Raw genomic sequence first — 26,466 nt, forward strand, 5'->3', positions numbered from 1 at the left:
CATTTAGAGGGAGGTGTTTTGTAGTCACCCTCTTTGAAATACATCACAAAAATAAGTTGAACTAAGGAAAGGTTAGATGTGCGTGGAAGGTTGGCTACATGAAAAAGCAAACAGAACAAAACATTCATTGTAGAAGCCAGGTGGGGCATACAATAGTACTCATTGTGCAAGTTCTTTCTGCCTCTGTAGGTTTGGAAACTTACATGTTGGCAGAAAAAAAGGCATATAGATTGTCCCACACAGTGAATGAATGAGTAAATGAATAAAGGAATTAACAAATAAAGCCTCAAAGACTAGACAATTTGCTGAAGTGCTTCCTTTACACTCTCCTGTATATATTCCATAGTGAACTTAGACTATTTTTATGAACAGAAGAAAATGTTTTTGTTTTTTAAAGTCTTTATTGAATTACAATATTGCTTCTGTTTTATGTTTTAGTTATTTGCCCCAGAGGCTTGTGGGATCTTACCTCCCCGACCGGGGATCGAACCCCCAACCCTTGCAGTGGAAGGTGAAGTCTTAACCACTGGACTACCAGGGAAGTCCCAGGAAATGTTTTCAGAGAGAAAAATGGCACAAGAGTCAATTGATAAAATAGGCATTTATTCCTAGGGTCTAATGGCAAGAAATTCCCCGAAACCAGCTTGGTAGTGGTAGGAAAATTGCTGCCCCTCCATCCAAGGGGAATGGGGCCTCAGCACTTCTATACACCCCAGCCATGTAGAGAAGGCTGGAGATAGACCTCATAGATGGGATCTGGGTGGGCATGGGGTCAGTCCAACCTGCCCACCTATCAGTAGAGTCCCAGGTCAGCGTGTCCTGTGTCCCAAGGAGTCAGAATGTCAGGAGAGTTGGCAGAGGAAGTCATGCAGAGGCAGGGCCAGGAGCCCTGAGAGCGAGATCCCCAAGGTGTCGGAGATACAGGCGGTTGCCATGGCAAATTCCCGGTGCTCATCACTGGTCTGGGGAGGGTGGGGAGCAAAGGTGAGGCTTCAGTCCTCAACACCCCTGCTTGGGACTCTTCCCAGAGAGGCCGCCCACCCACAGCCCTCGCCCGGCTGGTGCTGACCTCCAGGGCAATGTTGTGAAAGGTGTTCACGTAGGCTGCACCCCCCAGGAGCCCCTCAAACATAATGATCAGGAAGACGAGGTAGATGCTCGGCAGGTAGCTCAGCCACACGTCCACCAGTAGGAATGCCAGGTTGAGGCACTGTGGGTGCAGGGAGAGGGGAGGGAAGAACCGGGGACCAAAGGAAGGCGAGAAGGGAGGTGCCATTTGTCCAGTGGTCCCGGTTCTGGGACAATGCTGATGAAGGTGAGGGCTGATAGGCGGGGACCAAATTCCAACACCCAGCTGGCCTACCGGACCCTGGGATCTGGGGGAGGCCTTCTCCCTACCGCTTCCCAGCAGCCTGGACCCTGGGGGTCTCCTCCCCTCCTCCCTGTGCCCGTGTCACTCCCATCGTCTGGGATGCTAGCCTGCGGTCCCCTACTTGGGCTCTCCTAGTCACCACTGTTCACGGCTCAGCTTGGATGAAGGCCACTCTCACTCCCATGATCTCATTCCTCCTCCCAAACGCTCCCTGAGTGGAGGGGTCTCCCCTCCCCCTGATTTTACCAACCAGATGCTAAGTGAGACCAGAGGTTCTCAACTGGGTGTGACTCTGCCGCCTACGGGACATGCGGCAACACCTAGAGATGTTCCTGGTTGTTACACCTGGGGAGGGAGGGTGCTACGGGCATGGAGTAGGCAGAGGCCAGGGGCGCTGCTCAACATCCTATGGCTCCCAGGGCAGCCTAACAACAAAGAACCATCCAGGCCCAAAATGCCAATAAAGCTGAGATTGAGAAACCAGGGCTTAGATGTTCCCTTGCCTTCTAGGAAGGCTTGTTGACCCCACCCAAGGGTGTAGGTCCCTTCCTCCATGCCCTAGTCCTTCAAGGCATTCTACTGACCCAAGTGGGACATAAGTTTGCCTCCCCAGTCTGTAGGCCACCTCAGGGGTTCACATGCTTAATGTATTGGGTATGGCGTGGGGAAACCCGAACGAACTTTTTGGCCAAGCCAATACATACAGATCGCCTGTGGGTCTTGTTACCTACACAGGCCTTGCCCTCAGAGGTTCTAATTCAGGAAGCCTGAGGTGGGCTCAGATCTGCATCTAAAAGAACACACCCTAGTAATACCAAGGTCACCCTAGAAATACTATAGACACATTCACCTGGCTCATTAGGGCCAGATGCTTTCTGTAATGGAATCAAACGATTATACGCCGCTAATTCTATGAAGTGGCCTTGCTTAAAATTATAGCGAAAATCATACGTGACCCATTTCAGTGGCATCTAATGAAGAATCCTGAGTTAACAGCTGATACAATTTGGAACTTGGCAAGTACAAAGCCCTGGGCTGGCAGTGGTTTAAATAAATAAGGAAGAAACTGAGAGGATATTTGCATGCAGTTGACTTAACATTAAAGTATATCTATTCTAATGCTGTACCTTGTTATCATAGAAGTGAGTTAAAATTATTAAAAAAGGGCAAAGGACTTTCCTTTAAGTTCAGCCGCTCAGTCGTGTCCAACTCTGAGACCCCATGGACTGCAACACACCAGGCTTCCCTGTCCATCACCAACTCCCGGACCTACTCAATGTCCATCACATCAGTGATGCCATCCAACCATCTCATCCTCTGTCTTCCCCTTCTCCTCCAGCCTTCAATCTTCAATCTTTCACAGCATCAGGGTCTTTTCCAGTGAATCAGTTATTCGCATCAGGTGGCCAAAGGATTGGGGTTTCAGCTTCAGCATCAGTCCTTCCAATGAATATTCAGGACTGATTTCCTTTAGGATGGACTGGTTGGATCTCCTTGCAGTCCAAGGGACTCTCAAGAGTCTTTTCCAACACCACAGTTCAAAAGCATCAATTCTTTAGTGCTCAGCTTTCTTTATAGTCCAACTCTCACATCCATAAATGACTACTGGAAAAACCGTAACTTTGACTAGATGGACCTTTGTGAGATTTATTTTAAAGGTCACCTTTCTATATGCCCTTCTGGGCTTCCCTGGTGGCTCAGACAGTAAAGAGTCTGCCTGCGGAGACCCAGGTTCAATCCCTAGGTAGGGAAGATCTCCTGGAGAAGGAAACGGCAACCCACTCCAGTATCCTTGCCTGAAAAATTCCATGGACGCAAGAGTCTGGCAGGCTACAGTCCATGGGGTCTCTCAGTTGAAGACTGATCAAGTTTACTTTCTTTCTTTCTTTCTGTTCCTAAGAGCATGGTCCAGAGGGATATTAAAATAATTTGGAGGTTGCCAACCACTTGCTTTGGGCTTCCCTGATGGCTCAGTGGTAAAGAATCTGTCTGCCAAGCAGGAGATGTGGATTTAATCACTGGGTTTTGGAAGATCCCCTGGAGAAGGAAATGGCAACTTGCTCCAGTACTCTTGCCTGGAAAAAAATCCCCTGGACAGAGCAAACTGGCAGGGTACTGTCCACGGGATCGCAAACAGTTGGACATGACTGAGTGGCTGAGCACACAATAAGGACTTACTTTTGTTTGACCAAGAACTCTGACATTTAGAAACAAATAAAAAGATACATGAATGTTTAAAATCATGTTTTCTTCTAAAAAAAAAAGTTGAAGGTTTATTAGTTACCTTCGGTGGCTTTAATCGCATGACAATGAAACATGATTGCTGGTTACGTAAAATTCCTTTCATTAAAATTTTTGTACGGAAAGGTGTTCTTGCTCATTTAAAGCTTAATCACTTACATGACCTTTGCCATGAATTTGCTCACCAGTCTTGAGATAAATAACCTACTTTACTCACAAAGTCACTGGTTCTATGTAATTAACCACCCAGGATAAAAGAACAGGATGTTTTCTGATTGTCAGAAACATTCTTTGAAAGTCTGTCTCTTTGCATGAGGCTTGGGTAAATAGTCATCTAACTGATTAAGACATGATACACAAGCTCTTTCATGCTTCACATTTCCATTTCTTACAACCATGCCCAGTTTACAGATGAGGAAACTGAGGTTCAAGATTAGTTCAGAGACCTGCCCTAAATCACACAGCTACCTAGTATAGAAGCTGGGATCTGCACCAGGGTTTGCTGGGCACCTGAGGCCATGCAACTTACACAGACCCCTGCTGGCCTCCATTCCCCATGATTAAAACATGATGGGATGCGATCAATAACCCCTGCTGAGGGAGGGAAATGATGGAACCTGGGGAAGCTGGGAGCCAAGGGAAGAGGAAAGTGAGGGCCAGGGGCTCAGTACCTGCAGTAAGGCCAGGACCCATGTGTGGCGGATGCGACAGCAGCGGAGGGAGGAGCGGGAGGCAAAGACACCAGCCTGGTACAGCATCTGGTACCTTCGATGGGGCACAGAGAAGGAGGAAGCCCCTCTGGTGCCTCCTCGGCAGGGCAGCCCCTCCCAACCCCAGTCCTTATCATCAAGGGGTGCCCCCAGCCCCCTGCCAGTCTTGCCACACACCCCAACACTTCTCACCAGCGGTACTGCTCAGCATGAGTCAGGAACGTGTTCCGGAAGAAGAGGAGTTCAAACTGCAGCAAAGAGCAGACAGGGGAGATGGACAAGGCCATGTGGGTCCCCACCCACATTGTTGTTCCCCACCCCATCATTGCTCCCACACCCCTCCTGGCAGCCCTCACTTACAAGTCCCTGGTTGATGAAATACTCAGCAAAGTAAACCAGCACCAAGGGGACGATGTAGTGCAACAGGCCCTGGAAAGTCAGGAGACATGAGCGGGAGGCGGGTGATGAACGCTGGCCGCGGGGGACACGCCACAGCCATCGTCTGTACCTTAAACACGGTCCACCTTTCCTGAAGGGAGAGGGGTGAGCCGGAGCCTGCAGGGCAGTAGGGAGAGAAGGGCAGGTGAGGTCAGCACCTGGACTCAGAAAAAGGGGTGCTGGTGTGCAGGAATCAACCAGCCAATACTACAATGTGAATGCATACAGACCACTGGACTGTACAATTCAATATGGTTAAACTGCTAGACTTCATGGTATGGATATTACCATGATTAAAAAAAAAAAGTAACCAGATAAAAGACTTTTTCATGACTCCTGTTTAGCCTTTTTTTTTTTCTTGCCACACGATTCAGCATGTGGTATCTTAATTCCCTGACCAGGGATTGAACCTGTGTGCCCCTTGCATTGGAAGGCAGAGTCTTAACCATTGGACCATCAGGGAGGTCCCTATAGCTTACAGCTTGATGGTGGTATACAGGGCCCTGCTCCCAGCCACACTGGGCCCCTCTTTCTGTTTCTTTGAACATCCAAGCTCATTCCCACCACAGGGCCTTAACACTTGCTGGTCCCTCTGCCTGGAACCTATTCACCCCAATGTACACAGAACTGACTCCTTGTCTTTCATATTTCAGCCCAATGAGATGTCCTCAAAAAGGCCTTCGATGAGCACTTTCTCTAAGTAGAACCCCTCTCCTTTGCACCATGTCATTTCCAAGCACATCACTCTGTCATGCTCTTCTAATACTAATCAACAACATGTGAAAATGAGTTTCTGATCCGGTTATTTGTTTACAAATGACACAACACGTAGTATTTGATAAATTTTTTTTTTTTTGTCCATATTGCACGGCATATCGAAACTTAGTTCCCTGACCAGGGACTGAACCCACGCCCCTTGCATTGGAAGCACAGAGTCTGAACCACTGGATTGCCAAGGAAGTCCCAAAGACGAGTGTTTCATGAAAAGATGAATGTGATTGCTGCTGCTGCTGCTAAGTCACTTCAGTCGTGTCCGACTCTGTTCGACCCCATAGACAGCAGCCCACCAGGCTCCCCCGTCCCTGGGATTCTCCAGGCAAGAACACTGGAGTGGGTTGCCATTTCCTTCTCCAACGCACGAAAGTGAAAAGTGAAAGTGAAGTCGCTCAGTTGTGTCCAACCCTTAGCGACCCCGTGGACTGCAGCCTACCAGGCTCCTCCATCCATGGGAGTTTCCAGGCAAGAGTACTGGAGTGGGGTGCCATTTCCTTCTTCGATGAATGTGACTGGCTCTCATCATAACCGACATGCCCATCCACGTCCCCTCCAAACTTCCCACAGTAGAAAGGAAAAGACTGAAACCCAGAGAGAGAAAGTGACACCGCTCTGAGGGGCTCCTGAGTCTCCTACCTGGCTTCGACTCTGAGGCCTCGTTGTTGATCAGGGGCTGCCGAGCTGATGTGTCTGAATCCGCTTCCCCTCCGGGATCCTGTGGCCCAGGAGACGTGAGCAACAAGAAATAGCTAGAAATGGACAGAATGAAGAGAAGATTGAAGAGCCTCTGTTGGGCTGGAAAGGCCGCTCCCTCCCAGGATAGCCCCTATCGTTCCTCCTCTCCTCCAAGACACCTCAAACACACAAAATGAACAGAGTCTACCTATGGGAAAACTGAGGGTCAGAGACATAAAGCAACTTGTCCCATGTAACACAGCTAACAAGGAGCAGGCTCCAGAATCCAAACCCAGGCCTGTCAGAGAAGCCACATCCTCCCACTTGGCTGTAGGGATCTGAAGATCGGGATCATGGTCAAGTTCTCGATCCTTGAATCCCGGCTGCTTACCTGGCCAGCAGCAGGGCGGGGATGCCCAGCATGGACAGCAGGGTGTGCTGGGGAGAGAGGCCAGCCTGGGTGAGGCCCAGGTAAGACAGCGCCCCTAGCAGCCCTGCTCCCCCAGTACCTGAGGACCAGCAGGAGATCACGGCCCTGAGAAGGAGAGCACAGTAGTACTAGGCAGGACCACAGCCAGCGGCGGGATCCCCACCCTCCCCTCACTCCCTGCTCTGCCTGCTTACCTGGGGTAGAAGGCAGTGAGCGAGAGGAAGGTGACTTCCCCCAGACCTGAAGAGATGCTAGCCAAGACCACACCTGGGGGAAGACAAGCATGGCAGTGGCCACTCTCAGCCTTTCCCCGACAGCCCCGATCCCCTAAGCAGGCGTGGCCACAGCCTCCTCTACATCTGCACAGAGGGGCTGTAAAAGAGATCTCCTGGGACTCTCCTGCTGATCCAGTGGTTAAGAATCCGCCTCCCAGTGTAGGGCATGTGGGTTCAATCCCTGGTTGGGGAACTAAGATCCCACATGATGCCAGGCAACCAACTTCATGCTCCGCAACAAGAGAACACTGAGCCACAACTAGAGACCTCACATGCCACAAACTAGAGAAAGCCCTCATGCTGCAAGGAAGACCCAACGCAGCCAAAAATCAAATAAATAAAAACAGCTCCCCTGGACAGGCTGGGCTCCAGATGTGAAGTAGAACCAAGCCCCTTGCTCGTACGTCCCCTTATAGGGAATGGCACCCTCCACCCACCCAGCTATCAAATCAAGAGTAAGAACTCATTCTTTTTGTTTGTTTTGGCTGGGTGCGCAGCTTGCAGGATCTTAGTTCCCTAACCAGTTTTCCAACCTGGGCCACAGCAATGAAAGCGCTGAGTCCTACCACTGGACGGCCAGGGAATTCCCAAGAATTCCCTGTCCTTGATGCCTCCTCCACCTCCATCACAAACTCTTGGTGACTGCTCATCTCGATCTCCATCTATTCTGTCCATTTTCTCCCATCTCTCCTACCTATCTCTCCAGATTGACCTCATCTCCCGTCTCCTACCGTGACAGTCTTAGCAGGTGTCTGAGGGTTACAAAACATGATCTTTCTCCTCTGGGAAGTTGGGGAGACTACCCTGTCTGTTGTAGATCCTTTGAACCCCCCACTTGACATAAAACCTCCCACTCACCACACAGGCTGATCGTCACCGAATGAGAAAAGGCAACCAGGAGGAAGCTTCCTGCGGCACAGATCCCACTGGTGAGCACCCGGGGGCTGAAGGGAGGTGGGAGATGTGGATGGTCAGCTACCATTCCCAGCTCCCCAGCCCTCCTCACCTCCCCACTCACAGACCCCACCTGCCTTGCCTCCCACCGCCCACACCCAGACCTGTAGGGCAGCAGATGAAGGCCAAGAGGAGCCAGCAATTTGATGACGAGGGTGGGAAGGATGTCGGCCAGAAGCACCGCCTGGGATCAGAGAATCGAATGAGACCCCAGACCTTCCCAGGGACAAGCCTCCCAACCCAGTGGCCAGGGAAAGACAGAAATCCGATTAGATGGGCTACACACACAGGTTCGGACATCACACAGGTCTGGATCCCAGTCCCAGCTCTGCTGCTCCTGAGCTATGTGTTCAGTATTCACATTCTCTGAGTTTCAGTTTATTTAGAAAATGGAGATAATTATAGAGCCTAACTCACAGTACTGTTATATGGATTCAATAAGCTAATTCTTGCTGCACACACGAAGTGCTCAGTAGATGGCAGCCTTAATGATTAGAATCATGGGTGCTGGGTTCTGAGTGGGTGGGATCTATGGACCCAGAAGAAGGGGAAGGGGAGGACCAGATGGGTACTCACTGCTGTGGAGACAGGATTGCAGTCAAATCGAGATGAGCTATTGTGGGAGGTGGGCGTTGGGTCTGGGTCCACCTGATGGGAGAGAAGAAAGTTTTTCACCCAGGGAGGCAGGAGGGCAGACAAACAAGACCTGGTTCCATTCCCAGCTTTGCTCTGACTTGAAGGATGTCCTTGGTTTAGCCCTGGCCTCTTGAGATCTCACTTGATGGGCACAATGGGGAGGGGGTTTCCACGGGAGTCTCAAATTAATGGTTGACATGCCAAAGCGGGCCCTGTAAACGGACTTATTTGGGTAACACACTCAGGAACTTTAATTTTAAAAACCTAGGTTTCCAGAAAAATGTGGTCTTGGACCAAATTCCCTGTTGGACCTGCAAGGTGGTAGCTGCTCCTCCTAGGCCTGCCTCTTCCAGCTCATGATAAACAAGAAGTTCTCAACCAAAGGTGATTATACCCTCCAGGGAACATTTGGCCATGTCTGGAGACATTCTTGGTTGTCATCAACTGGAGGGTGAGGGACATTCTATTAGAGTCCAGTGGGTAGAGGCCAGAGATGCTTTTAAACATCGTATGATGCATAGGAAAGTCACCCAACAAAGAATTATCCAGCCCAAAATGTCAACAATAATGCTGGGGTTAAAAAACCATACTTTAGACCATAGTCCCACCTAGCCAAAATTTGAGTTTGCAATTGGTTTTGCAAGCACCAATTGATTATTTTCTAAAAAAAAAGCTTTAAATTTTATTTACTTTTGGCTGTGCTGGGTCTTTATTGTTGTGCAGTCTTTTCTCTAGTTGTGGCAAGTGGGGGCTACTCTCTAGTTGCAGTGGGCAGGCTTCTCACTGTGGTGGCCCCTCTGGTTGCAGAGCAGGGGCTCTAGGGCACTCAGGATTCAGGAGTGGCAGCCCACAGGCTCCACAGTTGCGGCTCCTGGGCTCCAGAGCACAGGCTCAATAGCTGTGGCTCATGGGCTTATTTGCTCTGCGGCATGTGGCATCTTCTCAGATCAGGGATTGAACCCTTGTCTCCTGCATTGGCAGGCAGATTCTTTACCACAGAGCCACCAGGGAAGCCCATACCAGTTGATTCTTAAAGGCCCTTACTGCTCTGAGGTCTGGAAACTTTAGCCATCTTGCCCCACCCCTTACCCACCCCATTCCATGAGTGTTTCAAGTGGGTCTCTGCCCGAGGTGAGTCCCTCCTCTTCCCACAGCGACTGGTGGTGGTGGTAGAGAGGGTCACTTACATGGCTCTGATTCCCAGGTGTTCTTTGGTGACTAAGGATGTCGTGGGCAGCGCTGAGCATCACCACGTAAGAGAAGTTGTTGCAGAGGCCCAAGAGCCTGGAGTGAGCAGGACAGAGTCCCCCCACCCCCAGTTTTATTGAGATACAATTGACAAAAGACAATAGATCACAACCTCTATTTAGGACTACAATCTATCCACCATCCCAGCACCAAACCTCTCACTTTCCCATGCCTTATTTTTCCTCTGTCTTCTGACCACATCCCCATGTAGTGGGAGGGTCCAAAATATAGGCCTCGGGATGACAAATTTAGGTTCACATCTAATCTCTGAGACCTCTCCCAGGAAGAGAAGGAAGTCATCCTTGATGATTCTCTCCTCCAAGCTCCCATCATGACTCAGTTCCTGGGGCATTTCTCATCCACGGATCCACTGTCTCCAACAGTGGTACAGTAGAAAGATCCTGGGGGCTTGAAACCCAAAGGACTATGTTCAGGTCCCAAGTCTGCCACTTCCTACTTGAGTGGCCTCAGTCGAGTCATATGTAAAATGGGGGTACAAATTTTCCTGCTGACTATCTCACAGAGTGATGTAGAGATCAAAAGAAGATAATACCCTTTATGATCTATGAAGGATCTTGTTCACTTACTCTCATCTCCCACAGCTGCTGTCAGTGATGGGCAGGGAACAGGGCACAGCAATAGAATTTCATGTGTCCTTTTCACAAGCCTACGAAGTGGTACTGCTGCTCCTCCCATTTTACTGCTGAGAAACTGAGGCTCAGAGAGAGAAGCCTCACTTCCAACCCAATCTGCTATCCAAGTCCTTGATGCTTGCTGCTGTTGTTGTAAACATCACCAAGTCATGTCCGACTCTTTGTGATGCCATGGACTGTAGCCAGCTAGGCTCCTCTATCCATGGGATTTTCCAGGTAAGGATACTGGGGTGGGTTGCCATTTCCTTCTCTAGGGGATCTTCCCGACCCAGGGATCGAACCTGGTTCTCCTGCTTGGCAGGTGGATTCTGTACTGCTGAGCCACTGGGGAAGCCCCCCTGATGTTTAAGTTAGTGCTAAAATTATTTCCCAAGGCTCAGTGTTTGAATGATTTCAGGAGGTAGACAGAAAACTTTTTAAAGTTAGTGATGCATTTATTAAAAAATGCATTAAGAAAATACTGGTTTTTCCATTCAGGGTAATGACTTACCATTTTCTTTTTAAAAATACAAGCATTTACAAATTTAAAGGCTGAGTTGATTGCAGTAAAAACAAGAAGAAAATAACCCTCCAGGTGATATGCGGAACTGACTGAAAGTGAATGAGTGAAATGTGGAAAATTTACAGTGGACCTCGGGGCAAAAAAAAAAAAAAAACAAACTTCCCTGGTGGCTCAGTGGTAAAGAATCTGCCTGCCAAGGCAGGAAATGATGGGTTCCATCCCTGGGTGGGAAAGATCCCCTGGAAAAGCAAATGGCATATCACTCCAGCATTCTTGCTGGAAATTCTGCTGGCAAAGGAGCCTGCCTGGCAGGTTACAATTCACTGGGCTGCAAAAGAATCTCGACTTAGCGACTAAAACAACAAAAATATTTTGTGAATTCAGCTCCCTTTTCTGAAACCCAACTCTTTCTTTCCTCTTTCCTCTTGTTGCTTCCCTCTTCCCACACGCTTTTTACTTATTCAGGCCACTCACCAGAAGCCCACCGCGTTCTTCCAATGGGCGCCCTGACCGTCTCGCAGTGGAGGCCGAGGTGCCAGGTCTGTCTCCTCCCCTGAAAGGGGGAGAAAAAGAGGGCATGACCCCCACCCCAGTCTCAGGTGCACGATGGTCCCATGGATATTCTCCCGGGGCCGACCAGCGCCCGAGCCTGTCAGGTACGTCGCGAGGACAGAGGAAGTCAATCCCGTGAGGGTCGGCGGCTATACTCACCCTCGGAATCCGAAAGGCGCCGCGGTGAGCCCGCACAGCCTCCCATGGCATCAAGTTCTGGTCCCCCCGGGAGTCCGAAGTCAGCGAGAGTTCAAAGTTGGCTCCAATGGGACGGATGAGGATCTGAGACAGGTAAGAGGGATCAACGCCCCATTGCCGTCCCAGCTCCGAGTCAGCTGCACTCACGTCCGGCGAGCCACGACCCTAACCCGGGGCTCCATCTCCCGCCCTCGCACGCCCTACCACGCCCCGCTGTCGGACTCTGCCCCCGTCCCCTCTAAAGCAGGGGGCCCTGCAGCCTGTACCTTTAAGAGCAGCTGAACATTTCGCACCCGCACCCTTAAACAGACAGTCACGTGACAGCACCGGTGGGTCCCTCATCACGTGCTTCAAGGTCCTCACCACTTCCGGGTCTTCTCTCTGACTTCGTTTTAGACCTTCCCAACTTCGGCGCGTAGGAGAGATAGAGGCTGGGAGAACCCTGGAACCACCGGTTTAAAACGTGTGTATAGGATAAGCAAGAAGAGCCATGATGTTAGGCAGCAGCGCCCAAGGCCTTGAACGTTGTGCCAGCACTAGTCATGGCTACCAACGGCTTCAGCTTCTATCACGGCCTGCAACTGCCAGAAACAAATATGGCCACACAGCTACCCCAGACTGTTTCTGGCTGACAACAAAGGCAGCCGCATCACATCATTCTTATTCCTATCTGTTGCCTTTAGATTGCTTTAGAAACTGTAAGTAAAGATAGCACCCACCTAAAAAGATTTCATGACTTATCTCTTGGCAGTATCCAAGAGTTAAGAGAACTCTTTTCTTAATTTATGTTAGAACCAAGGTAGGTCAATCCTGGTTTTACAGATGAGAAAACAAAAAAGGAAAGCTACTGATGATCATACAACATCAGACCTAAAGGTGACTTTAGAAACTCGGCATTAAGAATAGAGCACCATGGGCAGGGTTGCTGGCTGAGCTGGCTGCAGATTCCTGCCTGCATTAAGGGTGCTTAGACCAAATGATTCTAAGGCCGGAGATTATGAGTCTGCGATTTCATCTAGTTCCTCTCATTGAAAATTTGGAAAGTGAGGCTCCAGGAGGGGATAGAGGAAGAGGTGTAGATTAAAGTCATTTCACGTAGTCCCAAATAAGGAGCATTTATTCTCTTACCTTCCTCTAGGTGGTAAAGTAGCATCCTGCATTTTCTTCATCACGTCCTTCCCCTGCTAATCTCTCTTGTGAGCTTCCAACAGTCAGTGCCCACCTCTCCCAGCTCTTCCTCCCACCAGGCCCTCAGACTTGCTGTTTGAAATGTACCCCCTTTGGTATGCTTCCCAGATCACTCAACCAGTGAAAAACAGGATCCTACTACCCATACTGGCTCTAGAAATTCAGCAGCATGTCATACATGGCCTCCTCCTTCAAGGAACTCGAAGGTGGGAGGTAGACGTGAATAACCACAATACAAAGTGTAGCCAAGTTTCGTTTTGCAAGAATGACTACAGATGAGCTAATGGGTGCTGGAGCCACCAATCCAGCTCTTTCTTCCTCTTGGGGAAGCATTAATGACCCTGAAATGAGAAACCAGAGCTCTTACCAGCCCCCTGCTCACTCCTACTTGTCCCCAGGCAAAACAGGAACCACAAACCCCAGCTTCCTCTCACAGAGAGGCTGTGGCTTTGAGGGGAGACGGAAATGGCCGAGGTGTAAATACAAGACCTGAGTCACTTGAGCTGCAGTTGCCCCTTAATGCCTCAGTAGACCCCAATTCTGAGGTCTCCTCCCACTTTTCCCTTTTGGTCTTCTTCCCTTGCTCTCTAGCTCCAAATGCACATCCACATCCCTTATGTGATAGATACCTATTTCCCAACCTGCGCTGGAAGCATCTGTGGGCAGGGCTTGGGGTGGGGATACGTCAGGAAGAGACAGGGGAAGAGGAAGTGTCTTGGGTACTGGGGAAGACTGGTTCGGTGGGTGGGGACAGTCATTATCCATTTTCTGGACACACAGACAGAGACAGACAGGATGGATTTCCTCCGGCTACATCTCCCTGGGCTGCATCAGGCCTTGAGGGGGGCACTGGTGAGAGGGGCATAGAGATGCTGGAGACTTTCACCCTGCTCTCTAGGGCCTCACCTTCCTTTCTCCCTTTGAGTCTCTCCTCAGACCCAGATTCCTTCCCCAGGATCACGCAGCCTGTTAGCCCAATATTCTCCGGATTTCAATCCCCCAATCCCCGCAAACACATGCACAGACCTCTCATCTAGGCCCTTTCCTACTCCTTCTGCAGATCCTGTCCTCCTCTTTCCCCCAGATCCTAGAACCCCTCTTTCTTATCCTGAGTTCCTCTGGTCCAGGACCCCCAGGGAAAGGGCTGGGCCTCCCCTTAATGCCTTTTGTCTCCCTCCCTCTTTTTTCCTAGGAGTCTCTCAGCACCTTTGTTTCCTACCTTATAGGAGATGAAGTCCCCACTGTAGAGAGGAAGGAGGCATGTGCAGCTGAGGAACTGAGGGAGGTGGCTGCAGGAAGGCCCCTGGGGAAGGTGGAAGAGGAAGCCCAGGAGGCCCTGGAGGGTCTTGGAGGCAGTCAAAGCAAGGAGGATGGAGGGCTGAGACAGCCTGGAGAGACTGGAAGATGCTGGGAGGAAAGCTCAGCTACAGAACAGACCCGGGGTGGGGGAGAAGGCAGCTCTTGTGAGTCTCAAGCTGAGAGGCAGGACACTGAGGACTGGGAGGCAGCCAAAGCCATCAGATGCCAGGATTCAGGTATGCCTGTGGAGGCCAGAAAGAAGTCTGAGGCAGGGTCTGAGGCTGGTCAAGATAGGAGGAGCCAAGCTCTGGAGAGCCAGGAGCATGATGAGCAGGAAGTGAAGAGAGAGGAGACACTGGGAACACGGGAACGGGAGGAGGAAGAGGTCAGGGCAGCAGAGTCAGTGGCGGGAGGGGTGGAGTCAGAGCGGACCTGGCACAAGAAGCCTGAGGGGAAGGCCGGTGCTGACGGGCACAAGGTGGCAGGGGATGGCAAGGAGTCAGAGCAGGTGGTCAGTGAGGCAGCCGCAGAGGAGATCCAGGGCCCTGGGGCCAAAGGGGCTGGGAGGGAAGAAGGGGTGCCAGTGGTCAGGTGTGGCCAAAGCACAAGGGCACAGGGGACGCAGGAACCAGGGGCAGAATTTGAGGATGGGGAAGCCTTGGGCAGGGAGGAGGCTGACCTCCCAGGAGTCGAGGAGACAGAATATGGGGCAGTACCAGGAGAAAGGATCCCAGAGGGTACTGGGAGAGTCTGGGCCCTAGAGGAGACCTCCAAGAGAGACCAGGAGGAGGAGGTGGATGAGAACAGAGAGACCGAAGCAAGCCTGTTCCCTGAACAGACCCAGGTCCTAGGAACCGGGAGAGTGGAAGAAGAAGCCAAAGGCCAGGCAGCAGGGAGGGAGGCTGAGGAAGGTCCGAGGTCAGTGGGGGAGGTAAGGGAGGGCTTTGAGGACCAGGCAGATCGGGCTGAGGAAGAGGCCATGGGGAGGCAAGACTCAGAGGTCAAGGCTGGTCAAGCCAGTCTCAAGGAGGTAGTACAAACAGAGGAGGCTGAGGAGCAGAAGAAGGAGAGTTGCTCGGCCACAGAGGCTGAGCTGCCCCAGGACAAAGTAGCCAATGAGGCTAAAGGGGATGCTGACTTGGAGGCAACCCCAGAGGCCAGGCCCGAGCAGTTCAATGGGGAGAGCGGGGAGGAAGAGACTCAGACAGGGAATGAAGCACTGGAGGGGGAGTGGGGTGGCCTTGAGCACAAGGTCACTGAAGGCCAAGAACCTGAGCTGATGGGAGGCCCACAGACCACAGCAGAGCAACTTGAAGAAGGGCCGGTGGGTAAAGAAGAGCTCCGGAGCATTCTAGCCCCAAGCAGAGAGGAGACAGGGAGGAGCCTGCAGGAGTATCCCAGGCACGTGGGGCACGTGAAGCCTAACAGCTCTGTGGCCAAAGCCTGGGAAAACAGAAGAAAGGATGTGGAGAGAGATGATGCCCAGGAGGAAAAAGGAGATGCTGAAGAGGGGGAGGAGGAGGCTACAAGAGGCCAGGCATCCGTGGTGGAGGCTGGAGGAGGCCAAGAGTTGGCACGGCCAGCGATCCCAGAGGCAGGTGGGGAGTGGATGGAAGCAAAGGAGGCCTGGCATGGAGCAGAGGAGGGGGAGGCCCCGGGAGCAGAGAACCAGGAGCGGGGCACAAGGCTCGGGGCAGAGGCAGGGACCAGCCAGTTCCTGGGAGAGTCGGACACCAGAGAAACCCAGGAGGAAGAGGTAGAGGCCCCTGGGCCCTGCGGGGAGGACAGAGCCTCCAGGAGAGGCTGGAGGCTGGAGGCAGAGGCTGTGAGCCTCCAGGGCATCGAGGGACTGGAGGCAAATTCTTTGGCTGTCGAGATGGTGGAGGATAAGGCAGCTTTGGAAGGAGGGGCCCTTGGGCCTGGGGAAGGGCCTGAAAGAGAGGCTGGGGATGCCTTTGGGAGAGGCTGGGATTTGGAAGGGAGAGAGGAAGCTCACAGAGGTGAAGAGCTGGTGGAGGCTGCAGAGGGAGAGAAGAGAAGGGGGCAGGAGTTTGGCCTGGAGGGCTCAGCTGAGGAGGAGGTGCCTGGCCGAGGTAGCCAAGCAGAGGCCCTTGAGGTTACCCTGGAGGGTGAGCCAGAGGGAGAGCCGGTGGGGCTGGGGGAATCAGCAGGGGCAGAAGGAATCTGTGGGGTGGATGACTTTCCCTCGGGCTCGCAGGAGCTGAGGGCAGAGGACCTCCCGGAAGGGCAGGCACTGTGGGAAGGAGAGACTGGGGGATGGCGAGTGAGGGAGCAGGGGCAGAGTGGTGAGGCGCAGCATGGGAACCAGCACCCCGAGGAGGGAAAAACACAAAGGCCCCTTGACGTGGAGGATGCCGGGGTGACTGGAGGCCAAAAGGCAGAGGCCGCAGAGACTGATCCAGGAGGCCTGGAGGGTGTCCAAGGCTTGGAGGGTGTCCAAGGCCAGGAGGGCCAGTCGACCGATGAGGACCCTGCGGAGGCTGGGCCTGGACCACAAAGGGAGGCTGACGGGAGTGCTGGACAGGATGCTCACGGCAAGTGGGGTGAGGTGAGTGCTCCGGGTAGGGTCCAGGGCGGACGGAGCAAAATCCCAAAGCTGTAGCTGGCCCCGTGGTACCCTGTGCCCTCTTCCCTATAGGCCCTGCTCCCCGGGTCCCGCCTGGACGTCTCTGTCTCGAGGAGCCGAGTATTCCTGTCCCGCAGCTCCTCGCAGCGCCGCTCCCGGCCCTCTTTCCGCCGGACCCCGGTCCCTGAGCCACCCGAGGGGCCTCCCAGCCCTCCACCTGAGGAGGAGCCATCAGCCCCAGAGCAGAGAATCCAGCCAGAGCAGCCACCGGAGCCAAGGTCCCCCAGGCCTGAAGGGACTCCACTGCCAGCCAGGAGAAGTCCCTTGGGACAGGGGTGAGCACAGGGTGGTGGGGTGACCCGGCCAGCCTGGGGAAGAGGCTGACAGCACCTGGAGGCCAGCTCCCCATGGCCTGTCTTCCATTTGCAGGTTTGGCCTGGCACACCCAGGCATGATGCAGGAACTGCGAGCCCGGCTGGGCCAGCCAAAGCCCCAGTGACTGGGATTCAAGGCCCCGGGAGCCAGGCGCCGAGCAAGGCTTCTGGGACGGCTGGATTGAACCCTGCTCAGCCTGACTCCCTCTGTCACTTTGGACACATCCTTTTCACACACCCCCAACCTCCCCCCTGGGCCTGAGTTGCTGTGTGTGTCACTGTGGAGCAGACAGAACCAGATGCCGGCGAGAACTGTGAACTTAAGGAGTCTGCCTCTTCAGTGTGGCTGATGGACCCCTGCCCTGCTGGGGTTGCCTCTCTCTGAGGGCCTGCCTTGCCTGCCTCCTAAATCTATCTCAGCTGCTCAGAAGACCGAGTGAAAACAGAGACAGTTCTCCCTACAGCCTTCCCTCTTGGACGGCACCCACTCTTTGCTCTTCCCAACCCCGTCCCTGACCAGGCCCTCGGCGCTGTGGAGGAGGAACGCAAACCTCTGAGGTTGAAGCCAGCTTGGAGGAAAGGGTCATTGCTCCATTTGCAATCAAAGGGAAGCATTCTGGTTGCCTGGAACTTCCAGAATGGGAGCTGAGTCCAGGAACTCTGCTGGTTACTATGGCAACCACCAGCTGAACAAACCAGAGTGGGAGAAGGTGGGCCAGAAACCCTCAAAATGAAGGAGCAGAGAGGAGTCCAGGGTGGCCAAAAGCTGCAGCCTCTGCGCCAGGGCCCCTCAGGGTGTCAGGCACCCCTTCTCTGGAAAGAAACCAAGGCAGAGAGAGGGTGGGAGTGCTTTATTAGACAGCATGGTGGCCTAGTCTGAGGATGACTAGCAGGCCCCCATTACAATAAATAAACCTTCATTTTTCTAAACAATAAATAAATATCTAAGAAATAAATATCTGACAAGGACCAGAGGGGCCTTAAGTTATTGGGTAGGGTGTGGGATGGGGTTGTGCCTTGTCTAAGGCAAATGAGCTGGAGGCTGTCTGATGGCCCAGACTCCAGTCCTCAAGTCCTAATGGGTTCAGCCAAGAGGTCACTCCATCAGGGCTGGGAGCTGGGTGTGGGGAACCCCAAGGCCTGGACTGAGTTCCCGGCCCGGGAGAGCAGCAGCAAGTCCCGCACGGTCCGAGATAAGACAAGTTCCAAGGAGTGTAGCAACCGGTAAGTGTAGAGGAACCGGGACCAGGATACCTGGGCAGATATCTGCAAGGGGGCACCCAGAGCCCCTGGAAGCAGTCCTTTTTCCTCCTCATTCTCATGCTCTTCAGGAAGGTTGAATCCTGCAGCCAGCACCTGCAAGGAGAGGCCCAGGGGGTCAGAGAATGGCCAGCCTGGGACCCCAAGTGAAACCTTATCTCTTTCTGTGCCCCATGGTATAGAGTGACATCAGAGACCACAAAGTTAAGATTTCCCTGGATAACCCCTACTTCACATCTTCCATGATGTCATCGTTTCATGTGAACTGCCTGATTCATTTTTTGGTTCAAAAAAAAATTGGAAGTCACAAGGCAAGATGGTGCTCACAGAGCAGGCTGTTACCCAGGATTGCCCTGGGGACTGGGGGTTCTGGAAGTTCCTCTCTCTCTCTTTTTTCTTTTTTTGGTTGTGGTCCAGGGTTTAAGGATGTTCTCCAACCAGGGATTGAACCTGGTCCCCAGGAGTGAAAGTCTGGAGTCCTAAGAGGCTTAGTAGGAGTCTCACTAGGCCACCAGGGAACCAGAAGCTCCTCTCTCAAGAGTCATCTTAGGATCAGAAATGGGCATAAAGGTGATCTGGTTAGTTTTTATGCTGTCTTCCTTTTCTATTCTCCTTTTATTAAGGATAAAATTCCTATTTCCCTTTGAAATGTTCAAGAAAATCTGGTGATGTCAGAGGATGAGAGAGAAGGAAACCTAATTGGCTGCAGGACCTGCTGATGCTAGGTGCTGTCCTGGCGTCTCTCATTTAAGACCAAGACCCCAAGAGAAGAGATTCAGGGGGCAGAGCCAGGGCCTCGTGCACCTACACATACACACTCACACACACACACACACACAATCTCCTTCCAGACACCCTATGTCTGGGCAGGGGGAGTGTTTTAAAAGGGAGCCAATGAAAAATAAAAAACTACAAAAAAAAAAAAAAGAGCCAGTGAGCCTTAGTTTCGTGTGTTGGTCTCTGGAGGTGGAGGAGGGTGGATGGACACTCTACCTGGAAGCGGAGATGCTGCTGCAAATCTCGGAGATCCAACCTCGTGGCCTGCAGTTGCATCCTCTCTGAACTGGTCCAGAACTCCTGTTTCCCCAGCCCTCCCAACAGGGTATGGAAGGGACGAAGTGTCAGGGAGAGGAAGCAGAGTCGTTCTGGGTCCTGTGGCAGGGGAAGGGAAGGCATCAGGAAAGGCCTGCAGGCCAAGGATCCACTTGCAACCCACCTCATCTCTCTCTGGGTCCCATCCCCAACACAACTCCAGTCTCCATCCACTCCATGACCAAATCTATTCTTGATAGAGCTTTTTTTGTTTTTGGCCACATCACACACGCGGGATCTTAGTTCCCCAATCAGGGAGTGAACCTACACCCCCTGCAGTGGAAGCATGGAGTCGTAACCACTGGACCACCAGGGAAGTCCCTCCATATCTATTCTCATCCTTAACCCCATCTCCATCCATACTTCTTTCTTGTGCTCATCACCATTCCTATCTCCACGGTCTCTGATCTCTATCCTATCTCCTTTGCCAACCTCATTTTCAGTCTTAAGCCCAAACTCACTTCTAACCCGTAACCGCATCTCCACCCTCCTGTCACTCTCTACCCACAGCCCCATTCTGTTCCCTCTCTACCATCCCATCCCAGCTCCAGCTCCTCACCTGTTTTTATTCTGTCTCCACCTTCCTTCCCATCTGTATTCCCCTTCTTATCCCAGTGCCATCCCTCTTCCATGTGTCCAGCCTCCCTGTCACCGTGTCTCCATCCCATCTCCAGCTCTACCCACCCCCATTCCAGTCCCAGCTTCACCAGCAGTCCTCACTCCTCCTCTGTCCCCCACTTCATTTTCACCCATCTCCAACCTCTTCCCATTCCTAACCTCTCACCATTCTCACTCCTCATACCAACTGCATGCCTCCTCCCTACTAATCTCTATCCCCAATCCCGTTCTATTCCCATCCCGGCCTCTGTCCTTGCTCGGCTTCATTCTTACATTCTTCCTAATGCCATTTCTTTAGTCCAGCCTCATCTTTATACTCAATGACCTATCCAGCCTCATCCAGACGCTCTGCTTCAATTTATCCCCAAATCCATCTTCAATTCAGTGGACTTTATCTCCATGGACCCAGACCAGCCTTACTGCCAGTTTGCCTGCCCCACCCTGCCAGTCCCCTACTCACAGAGAGGCCACGCCAGGCCTGGAAGGTCGTGGAAACGTTGGGGAGCTGCTCTGCCAGAGGCAAGAGGTCGAGGTTCACTCCTGGCAGGTGAGATTCAGCCTACGGGACAAGGTTTTTAAGTGGGGGCCCAAGGGGGTTGGGGATCTTCCCATCCCCAGAGCCAGCCGCGTTAGGGAAACTCACAAAGTGATGAGCCTGGACCCGAACCTCGGAGAGCAGCTTCCTGGCGAGATGCAGGCTGACCTTGAACTCCCTCTGCAACTCCTGCAGGCTCAGGGGGGGCCTCCCTGGGGGCCTCGGGAATCCCCAGACACCAGCTCGAGCCAGAAGCAAGAAGAGCAGCAAAAGGCTGAGCCCTGAAGAGATGGGGGAGGGGAGTGGACAAGATGAGGGGCGAGCTGGAGGAGAACTTGGGCGAAGGAAGGAAGGGACCGTGCCTTTTCTGAGCCTGTGCTACAGGCACCCGCTGTGTCATCCCACTGACCCCTCAAAACCACTAATGAGCTATTGAGACACCATATGGCATCTCTTGTGGGCTTCCCAGGTGGCTCGAGTGGTAAAGAACCGCCTGCCAATGCAGGAGACAGAAGAGACTCGCATTCATTCCCTGGGTCGGGAAGATCCCCTGGAGGAGGGCATGGCAACCCGCTCCGGTATTTTTGCCTGCAGAATCCCACGGACAGAGGAGCCTGATGGGCTGCAGCCCATGGAGTCTCACAGAGTCGGACACAACTGAAGTGACTTGGCACACATGCACGCACGTATGCGTCTCTGTACAATGAAAGGAAAATGCCCCTTCCCCAGGTATACACAGCCCGGCGCAGAGTGCCCACTTTTGAAGCAAATCTCGGGCTGCATCTTGATCGCCACTAACTCCCTTGGCCAGGTGTCTTCCTCAGTGCACAAACCGCACAAGGGTGCGAGGTAGTCTGGGTGCTATTATTCTCCCTATTTTGCAGATGGGAAAAGTGAGGCTCAGGAAGGGTGACCTGCCAGAGGGTGAGTGGACCAGAACTGGCATCCAGATTGGCCCAAATGCAGAGCCTGAGTGCTTCCTCCAGGGACCTCAGAGGAAAGCCACCACCTCCACCACAGCGGGCACAGTCTATTCTGCCAATGATTCCCTGGGCTTAGCCAGGCAGCTTGGATGGCCTGAACCAGAACCCCAGGGGAGGGCTGGTGATGCTGAAGGCTCTATCCCAGGGAGTCAGAAGGACAGATGGGTCCAGCCTGCCCCAAGGCAGGTAGATCACTCTGCAGTGTGGGAGAATCAGGGCTCCCAGGAGAGGGAGGAGGGCCTGGAATGGGAGGCAGCAGCCCTGTTTCTCAGTTGGGTTCTTCCCTTGAGCAAGCCACCTCTGATCTCTGTGCCTTGGGCTCCCATCTGTAAAATGGAGGATCAGATGGGCTGATCTCTCAAAGTGCCTCCCGCCCTGCATTTCCTGGAAAGAAGGAAGAGGGGCAGTGGGGCTGGAGCTCTGGGAAGAGGGCAGTTTCTTCTTCAGGGAAAGGAAATCTAGCAATCCCTAGGCAGTTGCACAACTCTACTCGAAACCCAAACCAAAACAGCTTACTAAGTCAAAGTCTATTCTTGACTCCCTCTTCTTTCCCTGCCTCTTTCCTATCTGTTCTCTATCTCCAAACCCTGAGCTCTGCTCCTTGAAATGTCCTCTCAATAAAGAGTAAGGGGAACTTCTGGGCGCTTCCATTACCCCCATGGACTTCCAAAGATGGTGGGTCTTGTCTCTAATCTCCAGCATTCAGGTTCCGTGGCTTGGGGGCCACTCTGACACCCTGGAGACTTAAGACAGAGTGAGGTCCTTTCTAGTTCCATATATTGCCCACCCAGAACTGAGCTGTGCCATTTCCTGCTGACCCCCTGTTTTTTGCTTGGACTCTGGAGCCCCCAGACCCTTCCCTTGGCTTCTCCTTCCCCTCTGCAGCCAATCCTGGGGGTTTGGACCTGGTCTTTAAGTGTTCTGTCCCCATCTTCCAGCCCTTGGTCCCTATCCTGAGCCTCCCATCGGCTCCTCTGCTTATAGCTCTGGTTCCACCTCTGAGTCCTTCAATCACCCGCGGTAGCTTGAACCTCCTTCCAAGCTTCGAACTCCACATCCTTGACCCAGTAAGGCTGCTGACTCCTTGGCCCCAGTCCCCTCCTCCTTCTGTCCTTCCTCTAGCCAGCCCCAGTTCTCAGCCAAGCTGACTGAGCAGGGGCTCATTCATCCTAAATAAATGCTTAGTTTATCTGCCTGGCCCTGATCCTGGTCAAACTGCCTGCCCAGTTTTCCCCATTCATGCCAGTCAGGTCTTCCCATCCTCAGCCCAGCTCTCACCAAATTTCCTCCTTCTACTCCTATCCCCTCATTCATGCTAGCCAACCTGCCCCACCCTCTGCCCAGCCCTAACCTCTGCCTCAGCCCCTCTCCCCAAGTTATGCCTCTTTCATTCCCATCCTTCAGCCAGCTGTGTCCTATATCCGTGTGTGTGTGTGTGTGTGTGTTTGTGTGTGTGTGTGTGTTAGTTGCTCAGCCTCTTTCCTTAGTCTTGGCCACATAGCGGCCCCTCAGCCTTTGGCCCCCATCCACAGTGGTCAAGTTCACCCATCCTCTGCCCAGTCTCAGCCAAGCCCCCACCCCTCTGCCCCCACCCCTGGCCTCAAACTCACGCCAGCCAAGGTTGCCTGCCGTCTGGCCCATGGCGGGGCCCAGCCTCCTTGGACAGCCATCTCCCGGGCAGGGGGAGTCTTATACTGGGGGCTGCGTCCAGTTTCACTTTCCGTCCTGCTTCTACTTTCGGCTTTGTGTTCACCGAGTCTTCCCTCATCACCACCCCTTGCTAAAATGGGGAAATGTAATTTCCCTTCCCAGAGAGGGTGGGAGGTGCAGTGGGGGTGGCGGGAAGCTGGGGTTTCGGTCAATCTCAGCTCCTGACTCCCTGCTGCACTCTACAGTCCAGCCATGCCCTTACTTCCCCACTCGGGCGAGCCGCCCCACTCTGCTTGCTGGTAGGTCCCAGAGACTCCAGCCCCCCTCCTGTTTCTCTTCTTTGTCACCATCATCCCAGTACCATCACAGTCCATTGTCCTCCCAAAGATGGATGGCCAGGTAAGGGGATTGCCCATTAGAGGGGACTTGGGGTTTTGAGTCATCCTTATGCTCTGCTGGTTTACCAGATGGCTGAGGGAGGGAGTGCCAGGGAGGTCAGGGTTCAGTGGGTGACTGGGATGGGGCTTTGTGTGAGGCGGTAGGGTCTCAGTCTGGGCAGAGTCAAGGGTTCAGTCTGTAGTCAGGGTCAGGGCGGGATGAGAACAGGTTCATTCAGGGCCAAGCTCAGACTTTAGCCAGGATCAGATCTAGGATTAGCACTCAGGACTTGGTCTAGAGCCAAACTTGGAACTTCATCTGGGGTCAACGCCCTGGTTCTGCCTGTGTTTGGGGTCAGAGCTATCAATGATGTGGGGGCCCTGTGTGGAACCAGTTAAGGTTGGGCTCAGAGCTCAGACCAGACACGGCACAAACTTCAGTCTGTGGCCAACATCCCGACCGCTTGGGTGACTCAGGTCAGGGCTCGGGCTTGGGCCGAGTTAAGAGCTCAGTGGATGAGCAGAGTCAGGGCTCAGCCCATGGCCAGGTTGGGGTTCTGTGAGGTCAGGATCAGGGCTCAGCCAGGTCCCCGAATTGCTTTGGTGTTTCTGCTCTGTAGATGGCTGTCAGGGCCGGTTACAGATCTCCCTTCCAGCGCTGCCCCGCCCTCAGGCCCACCCTGGATTTCCCATCTTCAAGGAGAAGATGGGGTTTCTTGGTCTTCCCCCAAGCCCACTGCTGCCACTTTCCTTTTAGGACCCGTGGGGTTTCCCTGCTGGGCCCTGGGGGTGTTACAGAAACCAAAGGGGCTTCCCCTTCCTATACCCTGCCTCCCCAGCCGTGCGCATGCACAGGGCCACCAGGGACCAACTCCCAGGGAAGTATCAGCACCGGCTGAGGAACCATGCAGAAGGCCACTGGAGGAGAAGGAAAAGGAAGAGCGGCTTGCACCTGCCTATCCTGGATCAGTTTCCTTTGCAGCGCCCCCCAGTGGTGGCAGCCCGTTCCCCCACATCCCAGGCAACTAATACTCCTCCCTGTCAGGTCCCATCCATCCTGAGACTGATGCTGACAAGGCCCTGGCTGGTCTTCCTCACATCCCTGAGCCCTGCCGTTGTCCTGGAGGCATGCACACTCTGCCTCTTCTCCGACCACAGCCACTCCTGACTCTTTGCCATCACCCAGAGCCGCTTTACCTTTCAAACCTCGAACCCCATCTTTCACTCTCTGACCACAACCTCCTGACCTTCCCAACCGTCTCAGTGTTCCCCGAGCAAGGGACCTCCTGGCCCTTGCTGCTTCTCAATTTGGCTGCGGCTGACTCCTCCAGCCTCACACCTCCCTCCAGCCCTCTTCTTGCTCCACCAATTGCTTCTTTGCCTTTGCACAGGCTGGTCTCTCAGCCTAGAATGCCCTCACTGCCTTCTCTGGAGTTCCGTTTCCCCAGCCTTTTCTGTACCCAGACGCCTCAGCATGGGCTTTCTTCCCTGAATGGCTCATCCCTTCCTGCCATGAACCTTGCCTCCAGTGGATATCTCACATTTCTTTGTCTTGCCCACTGTATCCTCACTCATACCTCTCCAGCCATACTGGCCTCTTCCTGGCTCTTAGAACATCCTGCCTCAGGACCTTTGCACTTGCTGTTCTGCTTCATGTGTGCAAAGCTCACTGTCTCCTTAATACTGTGCACAAATGTCTCCTTCACAAATAGGATCTTCACTGACTACGCTGATACTCTCTATTCCCTTCCCTGCACTACTTTTCTGTATAGTACTTTAGATAGCAAATGTTTTTAGATATTGAACATTTTCTCTCTCTCTCTCTCTCTCTTTTTTGGTTCTGTCTCCAGGCACGAGAATATGGGTTCCACAAGGATGGGAATTTTTGCCTGTTTTATGCACTGATGCATCCTCAGTAGCTAACAAGAGCAGGTTCTCAATAAATCATTGAACCAATCTGTCTTCTGCCAACAAGTGTCTAATCCAGGTTTTGCTTATGGCTGGTGAGCTATAAACTGCCAGGATGAAACAGAAGGTCTGGGACCAGCAAAGCCCTGAGTCTCACAACCAGCTTTCTCCCAGTCTGGCCAAGGCTTCAGCCAGGTGCTGAGCGGGTAAGAAAGCACCTGGGCTGCTGAGCACTGGCCCTGCGAGAGATCATAGTAGATCCTTGGCAAAAAGCCAGAGGGCCAGTGAAGGCTGTGCCAGCCTCTGCCCACATCCTTGAAGGATGGGCCTGTGTCTACCACCTGGGTATCAGCTTCCATAAGTGGATCTTGGCTGGTGGGCTGAGGCTTGGGCTGGGGCCAGCAGGAAATGGAAGGGATGTGGTGAGGGGTAACAACTGCTGGCAAGAGCTCTAGACTCTGGTGTGCAGCTAACCCTCCTGGTGACCTCAGGTGACTCAATAGCCTGCTCTGGACCTCAGTTTCCTCATTGAAAATGAATAACAATTTTCAAATGCTGCCACTATGATTACATAGGGAAATTAAAACCCAGATGATTAAAAAACAGAGAGAGAGAAAGGAACCATCTGCCAATTTTTCTGATTATTTTCCAAGCCCTGTTACAGCTCTGACCATGTGGGGCACTCCATGGGGTTGCATGGGAATCCTGAGTGCAGGAAGCAGAAGTTAGAAGCCTCAGATGTGACATCAGGACAGAATCAGGGCGGGGAAATCTTGTTCAAGGTTACAGAGCAGATCAGTGGCAGAATGAAGACTGGAACTCAATTCCCTCGTTTTCAGCCTGGGATGGCCAGGGGAATCCCTGGGCTCCATGATGTCAGCTTCGAGGTTTGGAACTAACCCCTTGGTGAAACCAAGATGGCCTTCAGTGAAGGCAG

At 52.8% G+C, this 26,466-nt stretch overlaps 3 protein-coding genes across 7 annotated transcripts; 1 reads left to right on the forward strand and 2 right to left on the reverse strand.

The window, feature by feature from the left end:
* Positions 1–582: 582 nt before the first annotated feature.
* On the reverse strand, positions 583–11,702 carry CLN3 (CLN3 lysosomal/endosomal transmembrane protein, battenin). Of its 4 annotated transcripts, none has more exons than XM_061401546.1 (15): positions 11,620–11,702; positions 11,383–11,461; positions 9,693–9,789; positions 8,446–8,517; positions 7,974–8,053; positions 7,774–7,859; positions 6,835–6,907; positions 6,602–6,745; positions 6,172–6,284; positions 4,832–4,878; positions 4,684–4,752; positions 4,516–4,571; positions 4,285–4,378; positions 1,070–1,210; positions 583–962 (listed from the first exon to the last, which is right to left on the reverse strand). In XM_061401546.1, exons 1-15 carry the CDS (start codon positions 11,663–11,665, stop codon positions 843–845), a joined length of 1,317 nt encoding a protein of 438 aa, XP_061257530.1. In that variant the 5' UTR covers positions 11,666–11,702; the 3' UTR covers positions 583–842. The 4 variants fall into 4 exon arrangements, with proteins under 4 accessions (XP_061257530.1, XP_061257533.1, XP_061257532.1 ...); XM_061401549.1 differs by lacking the exon at positions 11,620–11,702 and adding an exon at positions 10,341–10,456 and having other exon boundaries at positions 11,383–11,462; XM_061401548.1 differs by lacking the exon at positions 11,620–11,702 and adding an exon at positions 10,341–10,453.
* On the forward strand, positions 11,396–18,078 carry APOBR (apolipoprotein B receptor). Of its 2 annotated transcripts, none has more exons than XM_061401541.1 (4): positions 11,396–11,751; positions 14,039–16,714; positions 16,805–17,067; positions 17,162–18,078. In XM_061401541.1, exons 1-4 carry the CDS (start codon positions 11,515–11,517, stop codon positions 17,229–17,231), a joined length of 3,246 nt encoding a protein of 1,081 aa, XP_061257525.1. In that variant the 5' UTR covers positions 11,396–11,514; the 3' UTR covers positions 17,232–18,078. The 2 variants fall into 2 exon arrangements, with proteins under 2 accessions (XP_061257525.1, XP_061257524.1); XM_061401540.1 differs by lacking the exon at positions 11,396–11,751 and adding an exon at positions 13,346–13,698.
* Positions 17,943–23,356, reverse strand: IL27 (interleukin 27). The gene is made up of 5 exons (XM_061401566.1): positions 23,205–23,356; positions 20,720–20,892; positions 20,537–20,635; positions 19,360–19,518; positions 17,943–18,462 (listed from the first exon to the last, which is right to left on the reverse strand). The coding sequence occupies exons 1-5, from the start codon at positions 23,233–23,235 to the stop codon at positions 18,211–18,213; spliced, it is 714 nt and encodes a 237-aa protein (XP_061257550.1). The 5' UTR covers positions 23,236–23,356; the 3' UTR covers positions 17,943–18,210.
* Between the last annotated feature and the right edge of the window lie 3,110 nt (positions 23,357–26,466).

Source organism: Bos javanicus, chromosome 25 (genome assembly GCF_032452875.1).
Source record: "Bos javanicus breed banteng chromosome 25, ARS-OSU_banteng_1.0, whole genome shotgun sequence".
NCBI lineage: Eukaryota > Metazoa > Chordata > Mammalia > Artiodactyla > Bovidae > Bos > Bos javanicus.

What these genes read in the sequence shown, in the direction of transcription:
- CLN3 (XM_061401546.1), bottom strand. Translation starts at nt 11,665, where the DNA reads ATGGGAGGCTGTGCGGGCTCACCGCGGCGCCTTTCGGATTCCGAGG. An exon ending in CTTCATCTGCTGCCCTACAG is followed by an intron (nt 7,860 to 7,973) that starts GTCTGGGTGTGG and finishes ACCTCCCTTCAG; the next exon opens with CCCCCGGGTGCTCACCAGTG. An exon ending in GGTGACGATCAGCCTGTGTG is followed by an intron (nt 6,908 to 7,773) that starts GTGAGTGGGAGG and finishes GTCTTCCCCCAG; the next exon opens with GTGTGGTCTTGGCTAGCATC.
- APOBR (XM_061401540.1), top strand. Translation starts at nt 13,444, where the DNA reads ATGCACATCCACATCCCTTATGTGATAGATACCTATTTCCCAACCTGC. An exon ending in CTCACGGCAAGTGGGGTGAG is followed by an intron (nt 16,715 to 16,804) that starts GTGAGTGCTCCG and finishes TCTTCCCTATAG; the next exon opens with GCCCTGCTCCCCGGGTCCCG. An exon ending in AGAAGTCCCTTGGGACAGGG is followed by an intron (nt 17,068 to 17,161) that starts GTGAGCACAGGG and finishes TTCCATTTGCAG; the next exon opens with GTTTGGCCTGGCACACCCAG.
- IL27 (XM_061401566.1), bottom strand. Translation starts at nt 23,235, where the DNA reads ATGGGCCAGACGGCAGGCAACCTTGGCTGGC. An exon ending in GGCAGGCAACCTTGGCTGGC is followed by an intron (nt 20,893 to 23,204) that starts GTGAGTTTGAGG and finishes CCATCTCTTCAG; the next exon opens with GGCTCAGCCTTTTGCTGCTC. An exon ending in AGGCCTGGCGTGGCCTCTCT is followed by an intron (nt 19,519 to 20,536) that starts GTGAGTAGGGGA and finishes CCCCTGCCACAG; the next exon opens with GACCCAGAACGACTCTGCTT.